The 22,382-nt window shown below is 47.0% G+C and overlaps 1 protein-coding gene across 5 annotated transcripts in view; it reads right to left on the bottom strand.

The window, feature by feature from the left end:
• Window positions 1–239: 239 nt before the first annotated feature.
• Window positions 240–22,382, bottom strand: part of dot1l (DOT1-like histone H3K79 methyltransferase) — a 40,212-nt gene continuing 18,069 nt past the window's right edge. For 4 of the 5 annotated variants that reach the window (XM_088621920.1, XM_088621921.1, XM_088621922.1 and 1 more), the window contains 12 exons: window positions 21,807–21,944; window positions 21,000–21,125; window positions 20,287–20,726; window positions 19,908–20,031; window positions 19,617–19,763; window positions 19,407–19,491; window positions 17,888–18,450; window positions 16,556–16,761; window positions 16,388–16,461; window positions 15,351–16,094; window positions 12,752–13,606; window positions 240–12,436 (listed from right to left, as the gene is read on the bottom strand). In XM_088621920.1, coding sequence (XP_088478046.1) covers window positions 12,918–13,606; window positions 15,351–16,094; window positions 16,388–16,461; window positions 16,556–16,761; window positions 17,888–18,450; window positions 19,407–19,491; window positions 19,617–19,763; window positions 19,908–20,031; window positions 20,287–20,726; window positions 21,000–21,125; window positions 21,807–21,944 — 3,336 coding nt within the window. In that variant the 3' untranslated portion in view covers window positions 240–12,436; window positions 12,752–12,917. The remainder of the gene's footprint in view (window positions 12,437–12,751; window positions 13,607–15,350; window positions 16,095–16,387; window positions 16,462–16,555; window positions 16,762–17,887; window positions 18,451–19,406; window positions 19,492–19,616; window positions 19,764–19,907; window positions 20,032–20,286; window positions 20,727–20,999; window positions 21,126–21,806; window positions 21,945–22,382) is intronic. The other variant, XM_088621923.1, reaches the window with a different exon arrangement.

Genomic DNA, 22,382 nt, shown 5'->3' with positions numbered 1-22,382 from the left:
GTCTGAAATTAACTGGAAGATAATACCCTGCTTTTTTCCTTAATTCAGCAAACAGCACTTTCTTCCAGCAGGAACATTCCCTGTTACCTGAAATGTAAGGAATAGAAACTTCCTTATATTTTTGGAGTAGTTAAACCCACCCATACAAAAGACAAAAGCGGCTGTAGTTCTCAAAATGATACCCAGCAAGAAAATCTGAATAAAATCAAAACAAATGCCAGAAAAACGACAAAGACTCGTTTTAGGAAACACATCAACAATTTAATAATTATAATAAAAAAGCTGAAAAATTCCAAAGCATTATCTTTTTTTTTTGTTTTAATTCTCTTGGTACAGAGAAAAGCACCAGTAGCAAAACAGTTGATTTTTTTTTTATCCATAGAAATCCAGGGTCTTTGAAAAGTAGGTTTGTCTCTTATTGCACCTCAGACCTCACCCCTCCATCTACAGTTCAAAGTAAAAACAAAACATCTTGATCCACAGCACAGTTTGCCTCCCACCCACAGAAGGAGAATACAGTCAAGAACATCAGCTGGTAGCTAAGATCTGGTCGAGCCTGGGTATCGGAAAGCGCGTGGGCCTTAGTTTCTCTTCTTTCCCAGGCCCTGGGGAGTTAATTGGCTCAATTATCAGGCTAATTTGGTCACAATTAGCACCCGTTCCAGGCATTAAGAAACTGATGATATAAAAACACTCAACCTGAGGGTCCATGGCTCTCAAGGACCACGAATACCATTTACAAAAGCCTAGGAGAGGGCGAACGGCACCTGTGGTTTCAAGGAGGAAAGGCTGGAAAACTGCCTGGAAGTTTGTAATCTTATCTCTTTCTAGTTCCTGCTTTCCCCTGACACAGAGCTCCTGTGCTGGAAACCTGCCTTGTGTCCAGTATGCGTCTCGGCAGCACGGAGAGGATGCAAGAACAGGGAGGACAGGTGAGGAACGGGGGAGGACAGAGGCGAGGGGTTTCCTTACAGAAGCAGGCAGGTAATACGGCTGCACACATTTCCGTCTCGGGAGTAAAAAGCACCACAAAGTTTTGGATTACTCCTCGAACGCCGTTTGGAGGTATTTGAGCAAGCCTGTGTCCCAGCTGTTGAGCACACGGGCCCAGATTAATACCTCAACCCATATCATCACTGCCTGTGATCTCAAACCCTGTGCGGTGAAAAATACAATAGAAGAGCTCAATTATACCTTTACTATAAAATTACTATGGTAAGATTCAACTGGGATGGGACAAGAATTGTATAAAATGTAGACTTATGGGGAGTTTATCCATTTAAAGGCATTTTTAAAAAATTTACTTAAATAGTTCTATTCATTTGCAGTTATATTTCAACTTCAGAGCTTTGAAACAACAAAAATAGCTTCCTGAGTGACACCTAGCTTAAGCGACTGACGACTGCGATTCTACCAGAGAGAATTAAGCAATTTTCCTTGTATAATCAACGTGATTGAAGAGCACAAACTAAGAAGTGACATAGCAGGCTGCCTATTTACCTTTCCACACAAGCTCTTTACACTTAGACAAGCACCGCACTACTGCACTCTACACACAAGCTGGCTCCTACAGAACAGAGACCTCTCCTGTACATCTACCATCACGTCTTCCACCTGTAGTGTTTCCACAAGGGGGCTCAAAAACAAAACTTGACTTGCTGCATTTGGGATGTTATAGGGGTAAAAAAATACTTTCTACATTATATATATATATTTGAATCTCTGAAAATATCGTGGTTTAAGCAGATGCACTGCTGTAGGTTGTAATCAGAAGCACCATACTTGTCATTACTCCCCACTGTTGCCTTACTAAAGAAAAGCAATTTAGCGGGAAGCTGTCACCTATAAATTAAGGGAGAAAAATGGAACAATCCTCCTGCAGAAGCTCTGACCAGTCCAGCGTCAGCCTTCACGACAGAGAGCCTGGAGTTGTCAGGATTTTAGGTCTGGTCAGTAATGGGAAAAGACAGAAATATAAGAGCTTAAGTTGTTCACTGGAGCTTAACTCAGTTTCTGCAGACTTAAGTGAACTGAAGGAACTAGACAACAAGACTCTTGTTGAACACTAGGAAATGTTGGTGCACATTAATACAGCTGGAGGGGCAGAAGCAGCTGGTGTGCTGAGAAACAGGCTCCCCAGCTTACAACAGCAGTGCCTGCACTGGGGACTCAAATCCGTGATTCTCTGGTGGTTTAAGGTTTAAACAAAATGTCGCTCAGAAGTGTGACAATATTTGATTTAAGGTGTGAATTCTCCAGATGTAATTAGTGAAGTACCACAAGGATCTGTACTTGGACCACTGCTCTTCCTGATTCAGATCAGTGACCTGCATGCCAGTGCAGTTTGCAGATAAGAAGATAAGAAAATTAGCACTGACAACGTAGACAGAATTAAATGGAAACTGAAAAACAAGATTGGACGCATGCCTGACACGTAACATTTAGTTTGGAGAAGTGAAGAGTATTACAAGCACGTTGTAAAAGAATTTATAGATAGCTACAGGCAAAACTAAACATGAAGAGCCAATTTCTAAAAAAAAAGACAAGTTATGTCGACATTTGCATCTTCTAGACTACATAGAGATGCAATAACATCTAAAGTGTTAGGATAGGTTTTTAAAATCTAAATCAAGGGATGCTAAAATTCTACAATGCACTAGTAAAGGCTCATTTAGATTATGTACACTCGTGGTTGCTGTGTCAGACAAGATATTCCTGCCCTGGAACTAGTCCAGATACATTCTTGGGTTTAAAGGAATGTCCTACACTGACAGGCTAAAAGATATTACCGTTTTTTTCTGAAACAAACTGATTCAAGTAGACAGAGTTGACCCACTGGATCCATTCAGAATCAGGATTGAAGCAGTGATCAGAGGACAACTGCAAGCTTTGTGAAAGTGTATTCACAATTGAGAACAGGAATATCACACCTCTTCCTCATACATGGCGTTATGGATATTGACGTAACCAACCTTGTTGAAGCCAATATCCTAGCATCTTTCAAGAAATGGATGGATAAGATCCTCAAATTAGTTACTCAGAACCAAACTCCCTGGTCAAATGACTCCTATTGTTTCTAAGCTTTCTTATGTTTATGTAATTAAGCAAGACAAAACCAGCCTGACCTTCAAGGTCTTCCCAGTTTTTAAACCAATTAAATGACCAGTTTTTCAGTTCTTTACTGCCAGTGGGATAGATATTCTGCTGCCGAGTTGAATACAGGTGATCTATGAGATGTTCAGGGATCTAGACTGACTGTAGAAACAGGAGTTTGAATACTCTGGTGAAGAGACTGCTGTTGTACTCTCATGTAAGGTACATTCCCTGTGTTGCTACAGTAAAACCCAGCTGTACAAACTAGTGCCACAAACATATGCAGGACAAACGGGAACTATAACCTGTGTAAGTCAGATAGAATATAAGGGTCAGTTGAATAAGTTAGTTAAAAAATAAATCCCTTTTCAGAAAGGAGTAGACTGTTTAGGTTATTGCAACAGACTTAAAAGCACCTGCAAAACACATTTCTTGTTAATACTTTTCAGTGGGACAAGTAAGGAACCCTGGTATTATTTTTTTTTACATTTGTAAGAAATAGTTACCAGTAAGGAAACAAGTGTTATACAGTTATAGCATTTTCTTTTGGCCAGTAAGACAGACTGGTACCATTAAAGCCATTTAAGGGGCCCAGCAAAGCACCGGATGCTTTAGAAAATCAGTACCCCTTTAACAGAGAAACAAGAAAGAATGAAGACCGCAAACAATGTATTATGCGCAACTTACAGACTCATGAACGAAAACTAGTGTATTCATCCAAAACACTATTTTACTCATGTATATGCACAGAATGATGCTTACAATCAAACACAAACACAATCACACCATAAATAACTCATTTCAACAACCTTAGAAAATTGAACACTTCAGTAAGAAAAAAATTAGATACTAAAAGGCTACATGCAGGGAAGAGTAGGTGCTTTTCGGTTTACCATCGCTGGCTTTAGCTACAGAACTAGATGACAAGGAGGGAAACACTGTTTTAACCACAGCGCAGTCTCATTCACTAACAGCAAGGCCAGGTACAGTGAACACTCCACAAGGGCTCAGAGAAAGACAGAGGTGGGAAATATCTGAATTTGCTGCAGACCGCAGCAACACAACTCCTCCCGCCCAGCAGCACGTAAGTCACCCCTCCCTCCTTCCATGCAGATGCACAAGCGATTAATTTTAAACAGTAAAAATAGAATAAAAAAGGAAAAGTTCTGTATTAAAGTTTATTAAAAGCCTCCCTCTCCCTGACGTGTAAGGAGAGTGAATTTGTAATAATTCATAGCTGCATCTTTCCTTATTTAAAGTGTAGGAGAGCACCTTACTATTTAAGGATATTGAATTTCACCTGGATTTTGAGATCATCATTAAAAACAATACCAAGTACAAACAACTGCAATAATAACACCAACAATAAAACCATAATTGCAATCACAATTAAAAAGATCTTTCAGTGCTGGTCAAAATGAAAAAGGATCGGCTCGTCACGCCATGGTCGGTCTCAAGCTCTAGTCCTCACTTCAGAGCTGGTAAGGAAACAGTTCACACATTCTCACCGCTGACCTGTCCGTCTCCTGAAACAGCATTAACCACCTGTACAGCTCGGGCAAGTCTTATTGCTCCTTGAAGAGGAAATGAAAACCACAATATCACACACACTTCAGCTTATTAAAAAAAAAAGATTTTAAAGTAACTATGTTAATCACCTAGCAAGTAAAAATGTTAAACACTTCATATCCCTCCCACATCGCATATAAAGGAACAGCCCAAGAGTATTAAATGCCAAAGCTGACACTCAAACAAACAAATCTATTTCTAGCTTCCTTATCGCAAATATATGTGTGCTGTTGAACTTGGTGATCACCCAGGATGTCTCACTTTGAGTCCTGAAACTTCCTGCTTGTCCAGGAGAATGGCAGCCCCAGTTCTCCAGATCCAACTGTCCTTCCTGCTCACTCCCGAATACATCTGCAGAGCACACACGCTGAGCCCCTGCAGGCCGTCTTCATCAGCCGGTAGCTGATGTTCCCCTGACCTGCCAACTGTGTCGAACGCTTTCACTTCCCAGACTGGACGGCAGGCTCCGTCGGCTCTCCTGTTTCAACACAATCCTATCGCAATGCTTATCGCAAAAGACGGACGCGTTTATCACGATGGGCGTTAAACACAACCCTCCGTGCACCTGAGTCAGGGCGCAGATGGGGAAGAGTTCTAAGCCTTTGGCCAGGCACTCAGCTGAGATTCTTAGCTGAGGTCTGGTACGGGCTGGACCTTCTCTGATTCTTCCTTTTTGTGATACAGCACCATTTTTCACAATAGCAGAGAAGACCGTGAGAGCCAGACGTTTTATAAAAATTAAGCTCCAACAAAAAAAAAAGTGTTCTAACTGCAACTTACTTAAAATCCCAAATCTAGAGAAAGTAGCTCAGATTGATCTCTTATTGCTGCACTAGATCACATAGGTTCCTATATGTGCTTTAACACCACTACAGACAACCTACAGATGCTACTGAAACAGACAGATCATTGAGAGGCATGCTATCAATTAAACAGGGGTCCAGGAAGCAGGTGAACAACTAACTACAGAAATACCTAGGCCCAGCTACCCAACGCTACGTACAACTCCCCCTGCCAGCCAGCAGGGGGCGATATTAAACAAGATCGCCAGAAACTTCAAAAGAACCAGGCGTGACGTTGGGGGTTTGCTAGAAAAAAAGGCGACTGTTCTTGTCTGTCTCTAGGTTCAGCACCAGTTAAGAGAAAATGCACCACCCCTTTTTCAAGAGGACACAGATCTCTGGCTTTGCACTTTAGAGTTCTTTTCACATCCTCAGTCTTCCAGATGAAAGACCCTTTGCAATCTTTTGACATCGTAATTGCTTGGAACAAAAACTTGATGCATTTTCCTTAAAAAAAAAACTCAAGGTGTTTTTATATACATATATACACACACACAGTGAAAACTTCTTGCGTTTCCTCAATCCTGTGCCAACGTTTAGAATGGCTATATCGAAGCGTGCAGTGTCTCTTATTTTGTACACCAGGCCTTAATAAAATTAAATAATACACAACAACACAAAAGGCCGTATTTAAAATAAAACATTAATGCTGAAAAGAATATTGCCACATCTGGGCATAGTCCCCGTGTACAAAAAAGCACCAAGAATCGATTGATTTGTTTGTTGTTGATCTTCAGGATGGTATAAATAACATTAGGCACAAGTCTGGAGTTAGAGAGTAGCACCATGTGTTTGATTTCAGGGTCTGTCTCAACATGTTCACACAGAGCCCCTGTACACTGTTAGACTACGATTTCTCTGGAATTAAATAATGAACCCCCCCCGCCCCCCCAACAACATTAATAACAAAAAATACACGATAAATAGAACATCTAAATTATTCACAATTATACAGTCTAAGGAGGAAAGCTCCATTCACAGTACAATGCTTTTTTTCTCTACAAAATCTTCTAAAAAGGATCAAACATAAGAAAAAGGTGTAAGTTCCCCAGTAGTTTCTTTCAGTGAGTGTGTCTGCCCAGGCAGGACTGCGAGTGTGTGTGCGTGCAGGCAGGGCTGACTGCAGTGATCGAGGGGTGCAGCACCCCTTGACACGCGACCTGTTCAGGCCTTCTTTTTACGAAGGAAAACATCCACGTTTGTCACAAAAGACAAATACAGCTGCTTTCTGAAGGGGATCCCAACAGACACCCGCGAAAAAGACATCCCCTGAAAGAACCGCCAGATAAACTCCTGAACAGGCCGTGTGTAGGGTGGAGCGCGAGATAGCCTCTTCCTTTGGGAGAGTCTGGATTTCATTCAGAGTTCTTGATTGAATTATTGACCAAACAGCCTTCAAACCCCAACCCACCCACACAGTCTCAATCAAGACCCTACCATCCTTTGGATCCTGGCCAAACTAGGCAGCCTTGGTCAGGCATGTTCCCACTTGGGATACAGATCCTTTCTGACTGGTTCCTGATTAACCAGTTTACAACAGGAGTCAAGATCTATTATCTCTTGTGTGGAATTCAAGGTCATACTGAAGAAACAGCCAACTGGGCTTGTGCAATCAGTCTCTAAACTCGAGTCTTTGCAAAAAAAAATGCTCATTACATCCAACGATGCAAGGAGATTTAAAATTGTTCAAGTGAAAATGGTCTACATTCTCTTAATAAAAGTTCTGAACTTTATGTTTTCAGAACCGTATTCATGCACATTCCTCTTTCAGATTTTATTGCTTTTGTGGATTCAAAACCACCAGGTCAATTTGGGAGGATTTAGAGAACCAGTCCAGCAAATGGAAACATGCCACTACACCCCAGCAGTATTGGAAAAATAGATTCAACACACTGTCCCCCAACACTTCAGGTTAGATTAACAGCTCATTCAGTGTTTAAGAAGATTGATGTTTAGCTAAATAAAACTACCAACACAAACACAACACCGCCTATCAGAACTGTGAGCAGTAATAGCCATACTAAACAGAAAGCAATGCATTTAAGTTACAACCATAATCGACATCAAAGCAAAAGTGGTCAATTGTCTCCAAAGCTTTCCGGCCAGAAACCACCCCTGCCAGTGGGCTGGGATCCAGTGCCACTATCGGTCACACACACGGCGCATGTCTGGACCAGGGCACACCTCCTGCAGTCAGCCGTGCCTGGTGTGCAGCTGTGCGCGAGTGCGAGAGTGTATTTACAAGAACAAAGTGCAGCCAGCACGAGACAGGAGAGCACGGCTGACAGGCCTAGCAACTCTCCTGTCCACTCGCCCAGGATGCTGGGTATTGTTAACTGTCTACCCGCCTTTTGTTAGGAGAAATGAAGGAGCATCTAGATTGGTTGGAATTCTGTTTGTTTAAAAAACAAAACTGCTTAACAAGCCATCAGGCACTGGCTGGTGTAGAAATCTGACTCTGACCTGGGGACACTGCTCCTGATCCGGCTTGAGGGAATTTTAAACGGACACCTGCTGCAGTACGTGACACCTCAGCAATAGCTGAAAGGTGAGATAACATCAAGAATAGCCACTGGGCCATAAGGGGAATGGTCACTCTTAAACCCCCCATTCATGGCCAACAAGGTGGCTGGACTCCGACTACAAAATCCTCTGTAACACTGCTGCAATTCAGGGCACTGTGGGAAGTACACCTGGAGTGCATCTCCTTCAGTGTTCTTTGGAAGTGGACGTTTCTGTAACAAAACTCATCTCAAACCTTTACTGCACTGCAACTCCTTGCATCCCTACGCTGGAGAGACAGAGACTGTTAACTCCTGTCCAGGAGAGATGCTGGGGTGCCTGCTATTTAAACACCCAGTACGAAGACGGGGCCTCTCGGCCTCCTGCCGACAGCTGACTGCACTGTTGCTCAGGCAGAGACGGGGTTTTCGTTAGGAACCAACTAAAACACCTTGGTAAGGACTGGGGGAACTCCGAGCTGCTCCATGACCACTTCCATCCCATTAACGCCACAGCAGGCTTTGTAACAGAAACCCACTTAATTATTTAGAGGCATCTGGCAAGTAAATAATTAAGGAGCCCATTGCAACAAAGCCCTTTCGTAGACAAAATGGGAAGAGCAGCTTGCCCAAGCCCACATCTCTCGAGTCCTTCACATTGACTTCCGTTTTGTCCCATCTCTTTCCAATGTCTTTTTTTTCCTCTCGGTGAAATTCAACGCATTTCTCTGCCGCCAGCACGCAGAGCCGGTAGGTCTTCTCCTTCTAAAGCAATGCAAGTGGATGAGAGAGTTTGGAAAGAGGAGGCAGGTCTCTGTCGTTGTGCATTTGTGTCTGCAGACGCAGAGACCAGCCCCTTGCGTGTGCGCGCGAGAGTTCAGTGTTTACAGAGTGGGTGGGGGAGCACTAACTAGCTGAAGAGATAGGAAGGGACAGAGACTCGACGCAGCTTAAACAGCAGCTTTGGACACTTTCCTCTCCAGCCCCTGTGCTCTACAGAGCTTTTCCCTCTGCGCGCTCTCTCCACAGCAGTGTTGCTCTCAGTGGAAGATGCAGACAAAACTCCCTCAGGGAACAAATAAACTAGACAATCTGGCACTAAGACCCTAAAGGCCCCATTTCTTAAATAATTATTAAAGGTGCACCTTGGCATATCATTGGTTAAGATGCATGTGACACATAAGAGTCTGTTCAGTCAGTCTTCGTGAATCTTTATTAGTAACTGAACAGCTAGGTTTTTCACTTCATTTGAGCTGAAGCACGCATGTGAAACACCCAGTGACCAGCAGGGGACAGTCTTTCACTAGGAATTCCTGATTGCAGAATTACACACCCACCTCTTCCATCCCCTCGGTCTTCCAAATTCTCAGCTGGGTGCATATTCTTGTACATTAGACTTAAAACAACACAATTAGGTCTTCACGAAAGTCTTACTAAAGGATGAAGATAACCTAACATTTAATAAAGATACAATATATTTGGATTATTTAATTACAAAATGACCCAACAGTAAATACTCTTGCGTCAGTGTATGTGAACCCTTAAGATTCAAGCACTGCCATTTGCATCAGTAGAACTTATGTCTTTGTGTTATATGTTAAATCAGGCTATCTACATCTTTTAAGACTTTAACAAAGATTTAATTAGGTTTTAGGTCTAAAGAACACAAACCTAGGAGATTCACAAACATTTCTAAGCTCTGCAGACAGAGCACCGAGACTCCTACCTAATATACAGCCACCAGTTTAAAAACAATGAACTTGAAAAAACCTATCAATTAAAAATCTTTATTTGGTTGGTAAGGTTATAAACTTACACTATTCACAAATTTTCCCCAGCGCACTATATTAAGTTATATTCAGTGAGTTTCAGAAAGGCTATGTGCAGGTGACAGCTCATGGAGCAAGGCTAATTCCTTTTTAATGGGGCTGTCCTTTATTCAGCACTTCAAACAGTTTTCTCCCTCCGAAATAAAATTTGCATGGGACAACCTGTGACAGAAGTCCTTTAACTGCAAGGTGCTTCTGGTGTTATCTCCTTCATCTGAAGTATGCACGGCTTGTCATTCATTAATTATGTGGAAAAAATAGCCAAACCGATGATGTAGAAGATATTTGCAGTATATAGGCTGAAAAGTCTAGAGCTCAGTGTCCACAGGTCAGATTTAAATCTTCCCAAGCACTCATTACATAGTGGACAATTCTTTAGCGTTGATGTGCAAATGTGGACAATATAAATGCACATGCTGCTACCCAAAAATGAATATGATGCACATCCACATATGATATGCAGTGCTGATGCACAGAAAATCTCATGCAGTTGAGCAATTTCAATATTCCTCCTCCCCATCACCAGATATCGATAGTGAAAACAAACATGAATCGAGTAGCATAAAGAAACGCTGCCAATCTCACTTTGGGAATTTATTCCACAGGTTCGCTCTTGTGTTAAGTGAATCAGTCTAAAGTGTGGTTGAGGAGACAGATGTTTAAAAAATTCTCTTTAAAGCAGCATTAGCCCCATTCCATGAGTCACAACTGCTCAACGCTACACTGCTTAAAGAAATTAAATATAAGCAGGCTTAAAACAAAACAAAAAATCCCTCTATGGACTCTAAGAGTGGATTCTTTGGGAGCAATTTATCATGCAGTTGTTCAGTTCACATAGCAAAGCTGAGAAGAGCCTGACGATGGAAAACAGCAGAAACGGGCACTGCAGCTTCCAGGTGGGATTTTGCTAGTACTCTCCTATTAATTTAAACAACTTCTAATTATGGTATTCTCATTATAAATGAGAAATGTGTTTCCTGAAAACTGGTTCAGGGAGTCTTATGCTGAAGAAACACTTTGGTACCACCAGTGCCTCAATTATACTGACTGTGTGAAACACAGGAGAGAGTGATTTTTAATGACTTGCAGTTGCAAGTTCCCATTAATAGGCCACTAAATCAAAAATTTACATATTTTACATATTTATGATAAAAGCAACAAAATAAAAAAAGGGAAATTAAGTTTAGTAAGCAGAAGTGGGTGGATTTCTTACTGTGCAATAAGCTCTAATCCATTAAATGGCTGTCGAATGGCACACCCCCCCGGAGTAATTCCGTTCATTTCCTAACGGCTTCTCCCAATCCAGAGCCACGGGGGAGCTGGAGCCGGAGCCCATCCCGGCATGCAACAAGCGCAAGGTGGGATACACCCTGGACAGGACATCACGCCATCACAGGGCACACACACACACACAATCAATCATGCCCACACCATGGCTAATTCTTTGGACAAACAGCACCCCCAGGTCTGGAACTAAACCCCCAGGGCTCCAGTGCTATGAGGCAGCATCACTATTCACTGAGTCACTGTGCGGCTCCCCTCTGAGTAATTACAGCACATATTGGAATTACATTGCAGAACTGATCAAATTCAGACTGAACCCCACCCATAAAATCAGGTAAATAAAATGCTGTAAAGGACGAGCAGGACTCAAGGCACTGCCCCCTACAGGAGAAATCAATAAAGCTGCTGGGTGTGTTGGCAACACCTGCCAACAGGGCAGCTTTAAAATCGTAAACTGAGTATCACATCTTCGCTTATTCAACTCTCTTTCTGCCTCACGGCACCATGGTAACGCTAGTCTTTTAAGGATCTCCAATAAATATGGTTGCAGTCATCTTGCAGTGCTTGTAATGTTGGCAGTCGCTGTGTTAAGTGGTGATGCACCACCATAATTTGCACAGGCTCTCCACGATGAAATGAACAACTATCACTCCACAGCCAACCAGAGAGAGCAAACTGCTGATCGGAGTGGCTCATCTGATGGGGGACAGTGGGCACATCGGGAGGGGGGGGGAATCAACTACCACGAGTGACCGGCAAATTTAAAACGCTGGAAAAAATAATTACGAATGATTAAAATCAATTTCTAGTCAGGGAAAAGTACTGCAGTGTTGCGATAACTCCCCCTCGCACGGAAAAGGTATCAACAGTAAATTCCGAACTCATTTTAATGTAGGGGCAGACTGAAAAACAGCACGTTTGGAGCCGTCCTTCAGTTCTGGAGACAAAAGGCCTCCCTGCTGCTGGGTACCTACATCGCTGCTGTCCCACTCCACTGAGCTACAGGATTTGCTGCAAAACCTGGGATGGACTTTGTAAACTCACGGGCCCTAACGCCCCACCCACTTTCTGACGCACCCACACGGGGCTGGTCCACCGCCACGTCCCGACCAGAGGACAGTGCTGAGCGCGCGCGTGTGCGTGTGCGTGTCTTGTATGTGCAGCTGCACGTGTTGAGCTCTGTAGTTTTATACCCATGCCGAGAGCAGGGGTCCCCCCCTGCAGACGCGTGAGCACCAGTCAGTGTGAAGACAGACCCTTGGTCCACTCTGTTCCATTGCATAGGTTACACTGGGTTGAGGTAGAATTCTTTAGTTACCTGTTGGGGGGGGAAAAAAACGCTGTTTTAGTGACAAGTTAAAAAAAGCAAGAACTGTACCACAGCTGGTCCCATAGGGACTGTGGTAACATGCTAGCGTGATGCTTAGTCTTGCCAGTAGAGCTGTAAACAAAAGACATTATTTTGGAGGATCCTAGCATGACACAGCAGCTGTATCACTGAGTATATCAGGGTAAAATGGCTCAGGAAACATAGATCAGTCTTCAGAGCCTAGAGCAGAACAGCTAGATTTTAGGTAGTGAACATCTACAAAAAACATCTCAAACACCTCCACCCATCCTGAAAAGAACTCACCTTTTTTTTTTCTCTGTTGAAACGCAGTATTTGGAATAGAGGAGCTGCAGCTCCCTGCTCAGCCTTCTCCTAGTCTCTCAGCCTTAACCACCCAACCCCCCCCTCCCCATGCCCACCCACCACCCCCCCCCCAACCCCGGACCCCACCCCAACCCCCACCCAGATCCTATCTGGGACGGACACCGGGGATTTGCGAAGATGTGTAGGAGGCCTGTAAGCCCAGCCCCCCCCACACTGCACCACCACTGCTGCTGCTGGGGGGGGGAGCAGGGAGGGGCGGGGGCAGCACAGAGCGAGAGAGGGGCAGTGGGGGGTGGTGTACAGTGAAGGAGGGTCGTGAGGAAGAGGGAGGTTGGGAAGCAGAGGAAACGGAGGCAGGGGCAGTGAAAGACATGGAGGAGGAGGAGGAGGACGACGACAGGGAGAGGCAGGAAGGAGCTTTCTGATGCTGCTGCAGAGCAGGCGGCAGCCGGGGAGGAAGAAAGGCATCAGCTCGGGAGAGTAGGGGTTCGGCCTGGGCGCCGGAAGAGGAGGAGGAGGAGGAGGAGGAGGAGGCAGCGGCATTGAGCAGCGGAGGAAGAGGGGGCAGGGAGAGTGTGGGCGGGGGAGGGGTGTGCAGGACAGTGTGGGCACGGCTGTGCTGGGGCTGGGAGAGGGGGGGGGTCAGGGAGCTCGACCCAGGGGAGAGGAAAGCAGGGCTGGCCTGGGGGTTACTGTGCTGCGGCTGAGGCTGTTGCTGCTGCTGCAGAGGGGAGGAGGAGGAGAGACTGAGCAGAGAGGTGAGGCCACCAGGGGTGGGCAGGCCGGCCCCAAACTGATGCGAGGAGACTGAAGGCACCACGTGGTTAAAAATACCTGCGGACACACAGCGGACAGAGAGAGGGAGCAAGGGAGCAAGAGAGAGAAAGAGGGGCTCAGCCAGGTTGTGCATAGCAGGAAGCAAGTCATACACAAGCAAAAAGAAGAGCCAGCAGAGAGCATCGTTTAGTTAACATTTTTTCTTTGACTGCAGTATTGGGCGGAGAGTGTTGATAAATTTGCACCAACGGTAAAATGACTTCAAAAGACTATTCTAAGCCTTCCAGGGCTGGATTTACCAGTATGCAGTATTTCTATGGTTATTTCAACTTTGGATCTCAGAAAGAAACACTGACACTCCCCACTTTCTTCTCCAGAAATGCGATGACACCAGTGTTTGCACTGGAATAGAAAGCTGAGCCTGTCTAAAGCAGGCAGAGGAGGAAGCAACATTTATTATGGAACGGCACTAGGTTGAAAAACACAACATGAACAAGGAATCTTGCAGTCAAGGAAAAAAAACAAACAGTATGATTTATCCCATGATGCATAATATCAGGTTCCTGTGTGCTGGGAGGAAGGCATCTGTCCAAGATGAGAACAGCAACATCTATGGTTCTGCTAGGTGGTATAATTTGGGGAAATAAAATCCCACTGCATTTTAGTGTATCCCATTTTGAATAAATGGTGTTACAATTACAAATGTGGGCATCCAAGTTTCTTGAACAGAGTGAGGAGCAGATGAGCCTTCAGCGCCTGAAACCTGAGATGCCATGGGACTCGGATCTCCACGCCTGCACACACATGGATGAAAATAAAACCTGCGGACGTTTCTGATCCGTGGCGTGTTTCCTGGACGAGCAGCGGAGGGCCCAGGCTCCGAATCTGAGGAATCATGCAGGCAGGGCAAGACGAGGCGCCAGCGCTCAACTCTCACTTACCTCCATCTGTCCGCCCATCCTGCAGAGCCCAGAGCCACACGCCCCCCAGAGCTTCCACCAGCCTCGCTGCCTATTGCCCTGTCTGCTGCTCTCATCCAACCCTGAACTCTCCCTGTGTAGCCAGGCTTTCAGAGAACATGGTTTTCATCTTTCTTTCCCTTCACAAGTCTCTCTCCCTCCAATCTCCCATGCAATCACTTACAAACCTGACAAAGGCCGAAGAAAGAGCACTCCAGTCTGAAGAGAAGGGGGAGAGAAGCTACATTCGGATTTTAGCAATATGTTAAAGCAGAGACAGTCCCATACTAGGAGTCTGGCACAAACTGCTGCAGAACTACACAACAGAAATGAGCAGCAGTTAAATCAAGTTAAACAGATAACTGTGCCAAACTCCTGCGATGGAATAAACTGTGATTGATTACCTAATTGTCGCCACCCATATCAGGAAAGTTGAGGGACTACCGAGCTGCACTGAGCTCCTGGCTCTCTTGAGGGGAAACAAGACTCCTACTCCCTAACAAGTGATCCGTTTCAAATCTTACAGGCTTTATGATCTTTGTACAATTTGTACCAGGGAAGAAGAAATACAACAGCTAATATCTATCACTAGAACCAAGCCACGTGGGATTAGGACGCTCCTGGGTCTATGAATAAAAATAACTGGAGATTCTAAAAATGCTGTAAAATAAGGGTAGGGAGTGGGAGAGATTTGGCGCTTGGCGTTGTGCTGCGGAATAATGACAACGGATCTGCGCAGCAAGAGTCTGGTTTCCCTGCTCCCAGCTCGTGTGTGTTGGAGACTCGGGGAGAGGTAGCAATCGTGGGGGAGGGACAGGAGTACGGAACACAACAGAACTTACCTCCTGCAGCACCCCCTGCAAGCCCAGTACTGGAGAAAGACCCAAGCGCCGCATGTCCATTCACCAGCCGAGGGGCTCCTGTGGTGGGCACAGTAGGCGGCTGGTTCCCAAACAGCGACTGCAAGACCGAGGAGCCCCCCAGAGATCCCAGATAGCCCCCAGAGGCCGAGGACACCACGACGGGGCTCCCCGGCTTCCCGCTTAAGATCCCTCCGGTCGCTGCCGCCGAGATGAAGAGGTTGGGGCTGCCCAGGCTGACCCCCGAGCTGCTGCTGCTGACTTTGAGCTCCCATTCCCGGGCCTTTGCTTTGGAGCCCTGCGGCGGCTGCTTGTCGGCCGGCCCGCCGGCGCGCAGGCCCGGTTCGGGCGCCTGGCTGAGGAAGGGGTTGTGACTCAGGAAGGCCGCTGCGGCCTGGTGGGGCCCGCACGGAGAGTCACGGCCTCCGCCGCCCGGGCCAATCCCCAGCCCCGCCTCTCCGCCTCCTCTCCGCTGTTTGTGATCCGAGTCCGAGTCGCAGCCCCCCGGCGCCCCGCCGCCGGCCCCTCGGGCCCCCCCCCCGAACGGGGAGCCGCCCTGCCGCAGGTCGGGGAGGGTGGGCTTGGGGTCCGAGATCGGAGAGAACGTCGACTTCCACTTGCTGGAGGAGGAGGAGGAGGATGAAGACGAGGAAGACGAAGAGACATCACTGCAACCAATGCTGTTCAAGCCATTGCCCAGGGCCTTCCTCCCTGCTGGACCTCCGACTAAGAGAGGGAAGGCATTGGGGGTGGGACAAAAACAAAAAAATACATTAGACAGTGTGCACATGGGGACACCTGCGTGATTCTTTAACCCTGATAGACCCCAGTCCCGTCAATACCCTTCAGATTAGCATCAAAACAGCATCCAGTATAACGGGGTACTTCTGGATCAATTCAAGTTCACTCATTCGAGTGTGATAATACTTCACAGGCAGGAAAGAAAACACACAAGCACTCCAGCTTGCGGACCAGGAGGCTCGTGTGGGAACTCGCAGGGCGGGAGCACAGCCTCTCACCTTTGTCACTCTCTCCCAGCTTCAGCAGGCTGTCTTTGCTCTCCAGGGAGATGGTTGCAATCTTCCTCTCGATCCTAGAACACAGGGAAGGATGCCTTAACGGCAGGCCAGGCCAACACAGCGGCACTTCGCCCCGCGCGGTCGTCCGCGCCACCCGCCGGCCTTTACCGAGCGCTGGTGCTGTCCTCGGGGTAGCCCCTCTCGTCGTCCTCGGAGCTGGGGGCAGAGGAGTAGCGGCCCGACCCGTTCACCTCCAGGGGACGCTCCCTCTTCAGCACCGGCGGCTGGTCCAGGTCGGGCCCCGGGGGGCTCCGGGTCGACTGCTCCGGGGACGAGATGGCCGCGATCTCGAGGGGCTGGTTAATGTTGTTCACCTGCCGGACCCCGAACACAGAGGCACATTCAGGGCACCAGTCAGCACACGGCTACACAACCTACCGCAGGATACAGCGGACAGCAGGCGTGGGCTACACGACCTAAAGCGAAAGAGACCGTCGGAAATCACCACATCCCTAACATCAGGGAAATAAAGCTAAATTATACACATTTAGCAAGAACCGCTGCCAGTCAGTTAGAAGTACCTTAACATGCCCACACCCTGGCCAATCAGACCAGCGGAGGACAAGGTCATGATGAAACGTTTAAACACAAGTTAGACTTGCCACACCAGAACAAATGTACAGCACATTTTAGTTTATTTTTTTACTTCTAACTTTAGTCCTTAGTTTAGTTTGCTTTGTTTAAAGTAGGCTTCACCCCCCCCTTGCTTGTGTTTAATATAAAACACTGTCTTTGCTGCAGAGGACCGAGGTGCGATTAAACCCGCACTGCCAGAGCTGTATGCAGATATCTAAATACACACAGAGCTCCTTGGATTACGAGCTCAGTATCGCAATGATATGGTCTCAAAAGGACACGGCTCAGTATGACGTCGGTAAATATAGTGCAACGGTGCAAAGTTCAATACTTTAATGCCATAACAACAAGCTGCATGCAATTTGGTTCGGTGAACTCATGCAATTGAAGACGTACAATACAAATATACAACATAAAGCCCATGACAAAATGAACCCCCTCAGCACATACACAAACCATCAGTGGGGCCTGCTGGAATAATAATTAGCCTTACAAAAATATTCAAAGTTAAAGTGCAGACTGCATACATCTCACATCCTCCAGGTAGGTTCCGTTTCAGAACCTAGAAGTCTGTCTTATTAGACCTGAGATTCCTACCACAGGGGAGAGAAGTAAACAGGATCAGGTTGAAATCTTTAGAGATATGAAAAGGTTTGAAACCTTCCTCTCTCTCCATTTGTGCAATACATGTTTACAGATTTGTGCAAGTACAGAAGGCGGCAAACGAAATTTATAACATGACATTTTATAATGTGATTTCCTTCACCCTACGTATTTTTTTAATATTGATGATACAGAGCACAAGACGTGTGAAGTACTGTTTTTCCTGTAACTGGTGCTCAAGCAGGCAGTGGCCTGGCTCACCATGGAGTTGATGTTGAGGGGGGACCCTGAGGAGTGGCTGCCCAGCCCTGGGAAGGACCTCCTTTTCGGGGATCCCCCCGCGCAGAGGGCCGCGGTGGAGTTCCGCTTCCTCCTCCCCCGCTTGCGGCCGTCCTGGGCGTGGCACCCGGAGGAGTGGTGGTGGTTGTGGTGGTGGTGGTGGTGGTGACCGCTGTGGTGATGCTGGTTTTGTTTGGAGGAGCTGGCATGCAGCCTGGATCCTGAGCCCCCCGAGGAAGAGGAGGACGAGGAGGACGACGAGGAGGAGGAAGAGGAGGAGAAGAAGATGCGGCGCTTCGGTTCGCCTTCCGGCGGTTCGGAGTCCGATCCCGCCTGCCTCCCCCCCGACCCCACCTCTGGGGTGATTCTGGGAGGCCCGTCCGCATACTGCAGTACCCCTCCTGTGCCGAGGGGGGGGCTGTGCCCCGAGCCGCGGCCCTGTGTGCCCAGGAGGGGGGCGCTGTACGGGGGGGAGGGCGAGTCCCCAGAGTCCTGATCCAGAGAGTGTGAGCTGCCATTCGTCATGAGCGAGCCAGAGGAGAACCCTGCGGGTGGAGAGGGTGGAGACTGAGCACACCAGCTACAACTGCAAGCCTCCTCCTGGAGAGGAAGCTCCACAGGGCACTTTTGAATGTCATTTCCACCCCGTGGTATTAAAATAACGATCCACAACATCTTGCACTTATCAGCTTAAGATTTGTGCAAAACCAGGAGAACAAAAGCCCCTGCAGGACAAGGCTGATCATGCTTGTTGCAAAATAAAGGGGAACTGCAGAGCTATTTTCATGTTTTGGGGTTAGAAATAATCAGCATCGATGCTTGCATTTCGAACTACAATGAAAGCAAAGTGCACATGGTAACTTGTAAAAACTCCAGTTTACATTACAAAATAGAAAACATTTCCAGGTTTGCACATGCCATGTTATGCAATTCAGGACGAGGCAACAAAATTTCCCAACGACATGTTGCAGCTGTTGCACTGTAAACAAGCAGGCTTGCGAATACATCTCTTAATCCAATAGAAATATTGCCCTCGGCTTCCGAAACAATCTTGCCAACAACTACTACTTTCTTGCTAACTTGTTTCTGTAGTGAAATGCCTGCTGCACAACTTGTACTTATTCGCTCGTACATCACAGTACAGAAATGCAGTGAGCAGAAAGGGCCACCTCGCATCACAATTCTTGTGAACTCTTGCTCCTGCTCGTGGCCAGACCAGGGCTTTGCAACAACATGGCGACTTACAGTACTTTCACAATTTTGTGCTTGACTCGAAATCTGTAACAATTTTCTACAGCATCAATTAATTTTTGTTACCGAGATTTAATAACCGGTCTGAGAAATAAAGTACCGAGAAGTACTTGGAAATCTGGAACTGAAAATTGGGAGCGGCTCTGAAACTACTTTGTAACAACTGTGTGATACAGCAAATGAAACAGAGTCACTTCTAAAAACATCTGTATGAAACAGTTAGGAGTGAGGGGGCTGCTGGATACGGTACCTGAGGTAGGCGTGGGGACTGCCTTGCTCCCATTCTGACCTGCTTTGTCCTGCAAGGCATGAGACACCGGACTGGGGGTGCTCCGCTGGAAAAGACCAAAGAAAATGGGACAAATGGGGTCAGTTGACGCCAAGTCAACACAGCACCGGGCTCCGAAGCAGTTCGCAGGTCCGCTGGGTCCGGCCTGGAGGGGGGAACGGACACACTCACCAGTCTCTCGGCACGGCTGGGCAGCACCACGCTGGCGAGGGGGATGCTAACGGGGAGCTTGCTGGGGTGCACTGTGCTGAGGGGGATACTGATGGGCAGGCTGGTGATGGTGTCTCCTGGGACCGAAGGGCTCTTCTCCTTAGCCACCTGCAGGCGGCAGAAATGAAACAAGCTCTCATAACCACTGCACATTCCTGTCCTTTAAAAACAGAGGAACAAGCAGGAAGAGAGAAGGACACATGACAGACCGTAAGGGGAAGGCGTGAGCTTGGCAAGAGTGGCAGGATTTACCTTGTCAGCAGTTTTGGGCATCGAGTTGTGTTGCGTTTCTAGTAAAACTGGAGAGGGGCAAATCTGGCCCTGTTTGGCCCCGAGGGTGGGAGGTGAGACAATCCCCTCCTTTCCATTGTCCCCTCTGTGGAGGAAAAGAAAAAAGAAAAGGTCATTGAGCAAGATTCTGAGCAAGGACGCACAGACAGATCCCAGTAACACACCCCAGTCTTTCTACAGGAATGACTTGCAGGTTTTACGTACAGCTGAAAAGGCTATTACTACTGTAAGACAAAACACAAGACATTTTTAATGTCTTTACCTACGTATAAAAAGACTGTCTAGCGGAACGGCCTGCCTGAGACAGATTGACACATGGACTGATCCAATCCCGACTGACCTGTACAGCATAGCGCCAGGGCCGCGGGTGGGGCCTAAGATGGGGTCCTGGTTGAGGTGTCTCCGCAGGGCGATCTTGGCGGGCGAGAACCGGGTGTAGTCGGGCAGCGAGTAGCCCTGCCTTTGGCGGGCATCAGGAGTCGGGGGCACAATGTCTTGGTCAGGAGGTGAGGGAAGGTAGCGGGACATCAGCTCAGCCTTCCCTCCCCCCCTTTCAAAGCAGGGCGAGGAGGTCCCGTTGATAGACAGCTCGGGACTCAGGCCATTGACCACCCCAGGGACCCCCAGGGCCAACTTGGGCACCTCGGGATCGAGGGGAGGCCTGGGATCTAGGCTGGGGGGACCCTTTGAGCGGTATGGGGCGTCATCGCAGGGATTGTAAGATTTGAGCTGCAGCAACTCCTGCTGTCTCTGGCTCTTCTCCAGCTCCACAATGCTGATCTGGAAAAAAAAAGCACCAGGGGGCATTATTACCCCAACAGAAGGAGGGTTTGCAGGGAACACTTCCTAAAAAAAAAACACTAATATCTTCTGTAACTGAGATTTTCACTTAAAGATGTTTGTCTATCTTTTGGGGCTTTGAAATGTACATCTAAGGCAGGTTTCCATAAATCAAAGTAGCTGAAGATATCAAAACTGCCCCGTAAGTTCAGTAGGAAGCAATGTTGCCCGAAGCGTTTTTAAAGCGAAGACTGGACAAGAGTGCACTCTTACCTGCAGCTCCAGGCAGTGCCGCTGCTTCTCCGAGATCTGGCTGCGCAGGCTCTGCTTCTCCTTCAGGAGGCTCTCCAAGCACAGGGAGCCCCAGTCAAGTTTCAGCTCCTCACAGCGAGACTTCAGCTGCAGCACGGAGAGACACGGGAAAGCTAGATTAAATCACGGCCAGCACCACCTCAAGTGTGCTGTGCTGCACAGAAGAGTGCAAAAGAAACTTAAAGACAAAGTCACGCTCAAAATCAAGCAAAGGGGGCACCAGGTACATATGAGCTGTAAAGGGATATAAGGAAATAAAGTTGAAGGACAAAGGGTTTAGAAAACAATTTAAAGGAAAGCAAGACTGTGCATGGAACAGAAGTACAAGGTATGTAAGGGGGAACAGGTATCTACATAGTTAAAGCATATAAGTAATGCAGGTGAACCACAAAGCAAATGTTTCTGAAGAGGCAAGTAAGTGTACAGGATGTGTAAAGAGGCCTCTAGTATGTCTACATTAAGCTCCCATTTGCCACACAAGTGGCTCCAGGCAATTAGGGGACTGAAGATATTTTCCACAATAGCAGGTGTAAGAAAAGGGCACAGATAAAAAACAAACAAACAAACATTTATACAGTGCTTTCACCCCCTAAGATCAAAAAGCACTCATGCAGCACTTAATCCTTCTTAAATACCAGGTGTTCAAGAAGGTAGTGGAGTGTTTGGGGTAACAAAAGAAAGGAAGGCGTAGGGGCTGCAAGTCAGGTACATGCAAGGTAGAGAGGTGTATAGGGTGTGTAGAGGGCAGGGAGTCCTGCAGTGTCTCACCAGCAGCAGGCTGTGGTCCCTCAGCTCGGCCGTATCTCTCTCCAGCTGCTTGGTCTGCTCCTTCAGCTGCCGGTTGTGAGCAGAGATCTCCTTCTGAGCCTGGACCAGGTCGTCCAGGGTCAGGGCCTTCACTCCCAGCTGAAGGGGTGGAGGGGAGGAAGAAGAAAAAATAGGACAGGACAGGAGGAGAGGAGAAAGACAGATGGTTAGATGTTATGTCAGTGCCTGCATGTCACTGTGAGTATGTCAATGCACTTATCAGGAAGAGCTCCTTCTTCTACAGGCCTGGGAATTACGGTCTGGATGTGCTTATTGGGATTCTCACAAGAATGGTGACAAACCAGAGAGGAAGGAATCTGGCCCCTCTAGCCTGTTAGGTAGTCATTTTGTGAAAAGAAGCCAGCAACATGGCCGATTAGCTTCCTCCGCCCTCCCACAACCCTTCGGATACAGAAGTACCTTCTTGTTCTTGGCTTTAAATACACACCCATATAGAGGACATAAGGCCAAACTGGTTTGTGTTGCAGTGTTCATTCTGCACACGTCTGCTGTGGTGTCTTTGTCAATGCTATTTGA

The sequence above is a fragment of the Lepisosteus platostomus genome, chromosome 27 (assembly GCF_059453375.1).
Source record: "Lepisosteus platostomus isolate fLepPlt1 chromosome 27, fLepPlt1.hap1, whole genome shotgun sequence".
NCBI classification, from domain to species: domain Eukaryota; kingdom Metazoa; phylum Chordata; class Actinopteri; order Semionotiformes; family Lepisosteidae; genus Lepisosteus; species Lepisosteus platostomus.
Note: the sequence above shows the minus strand (reverse complement) of the source record. Positions and strands in the feature narration are given on the sequence as shown.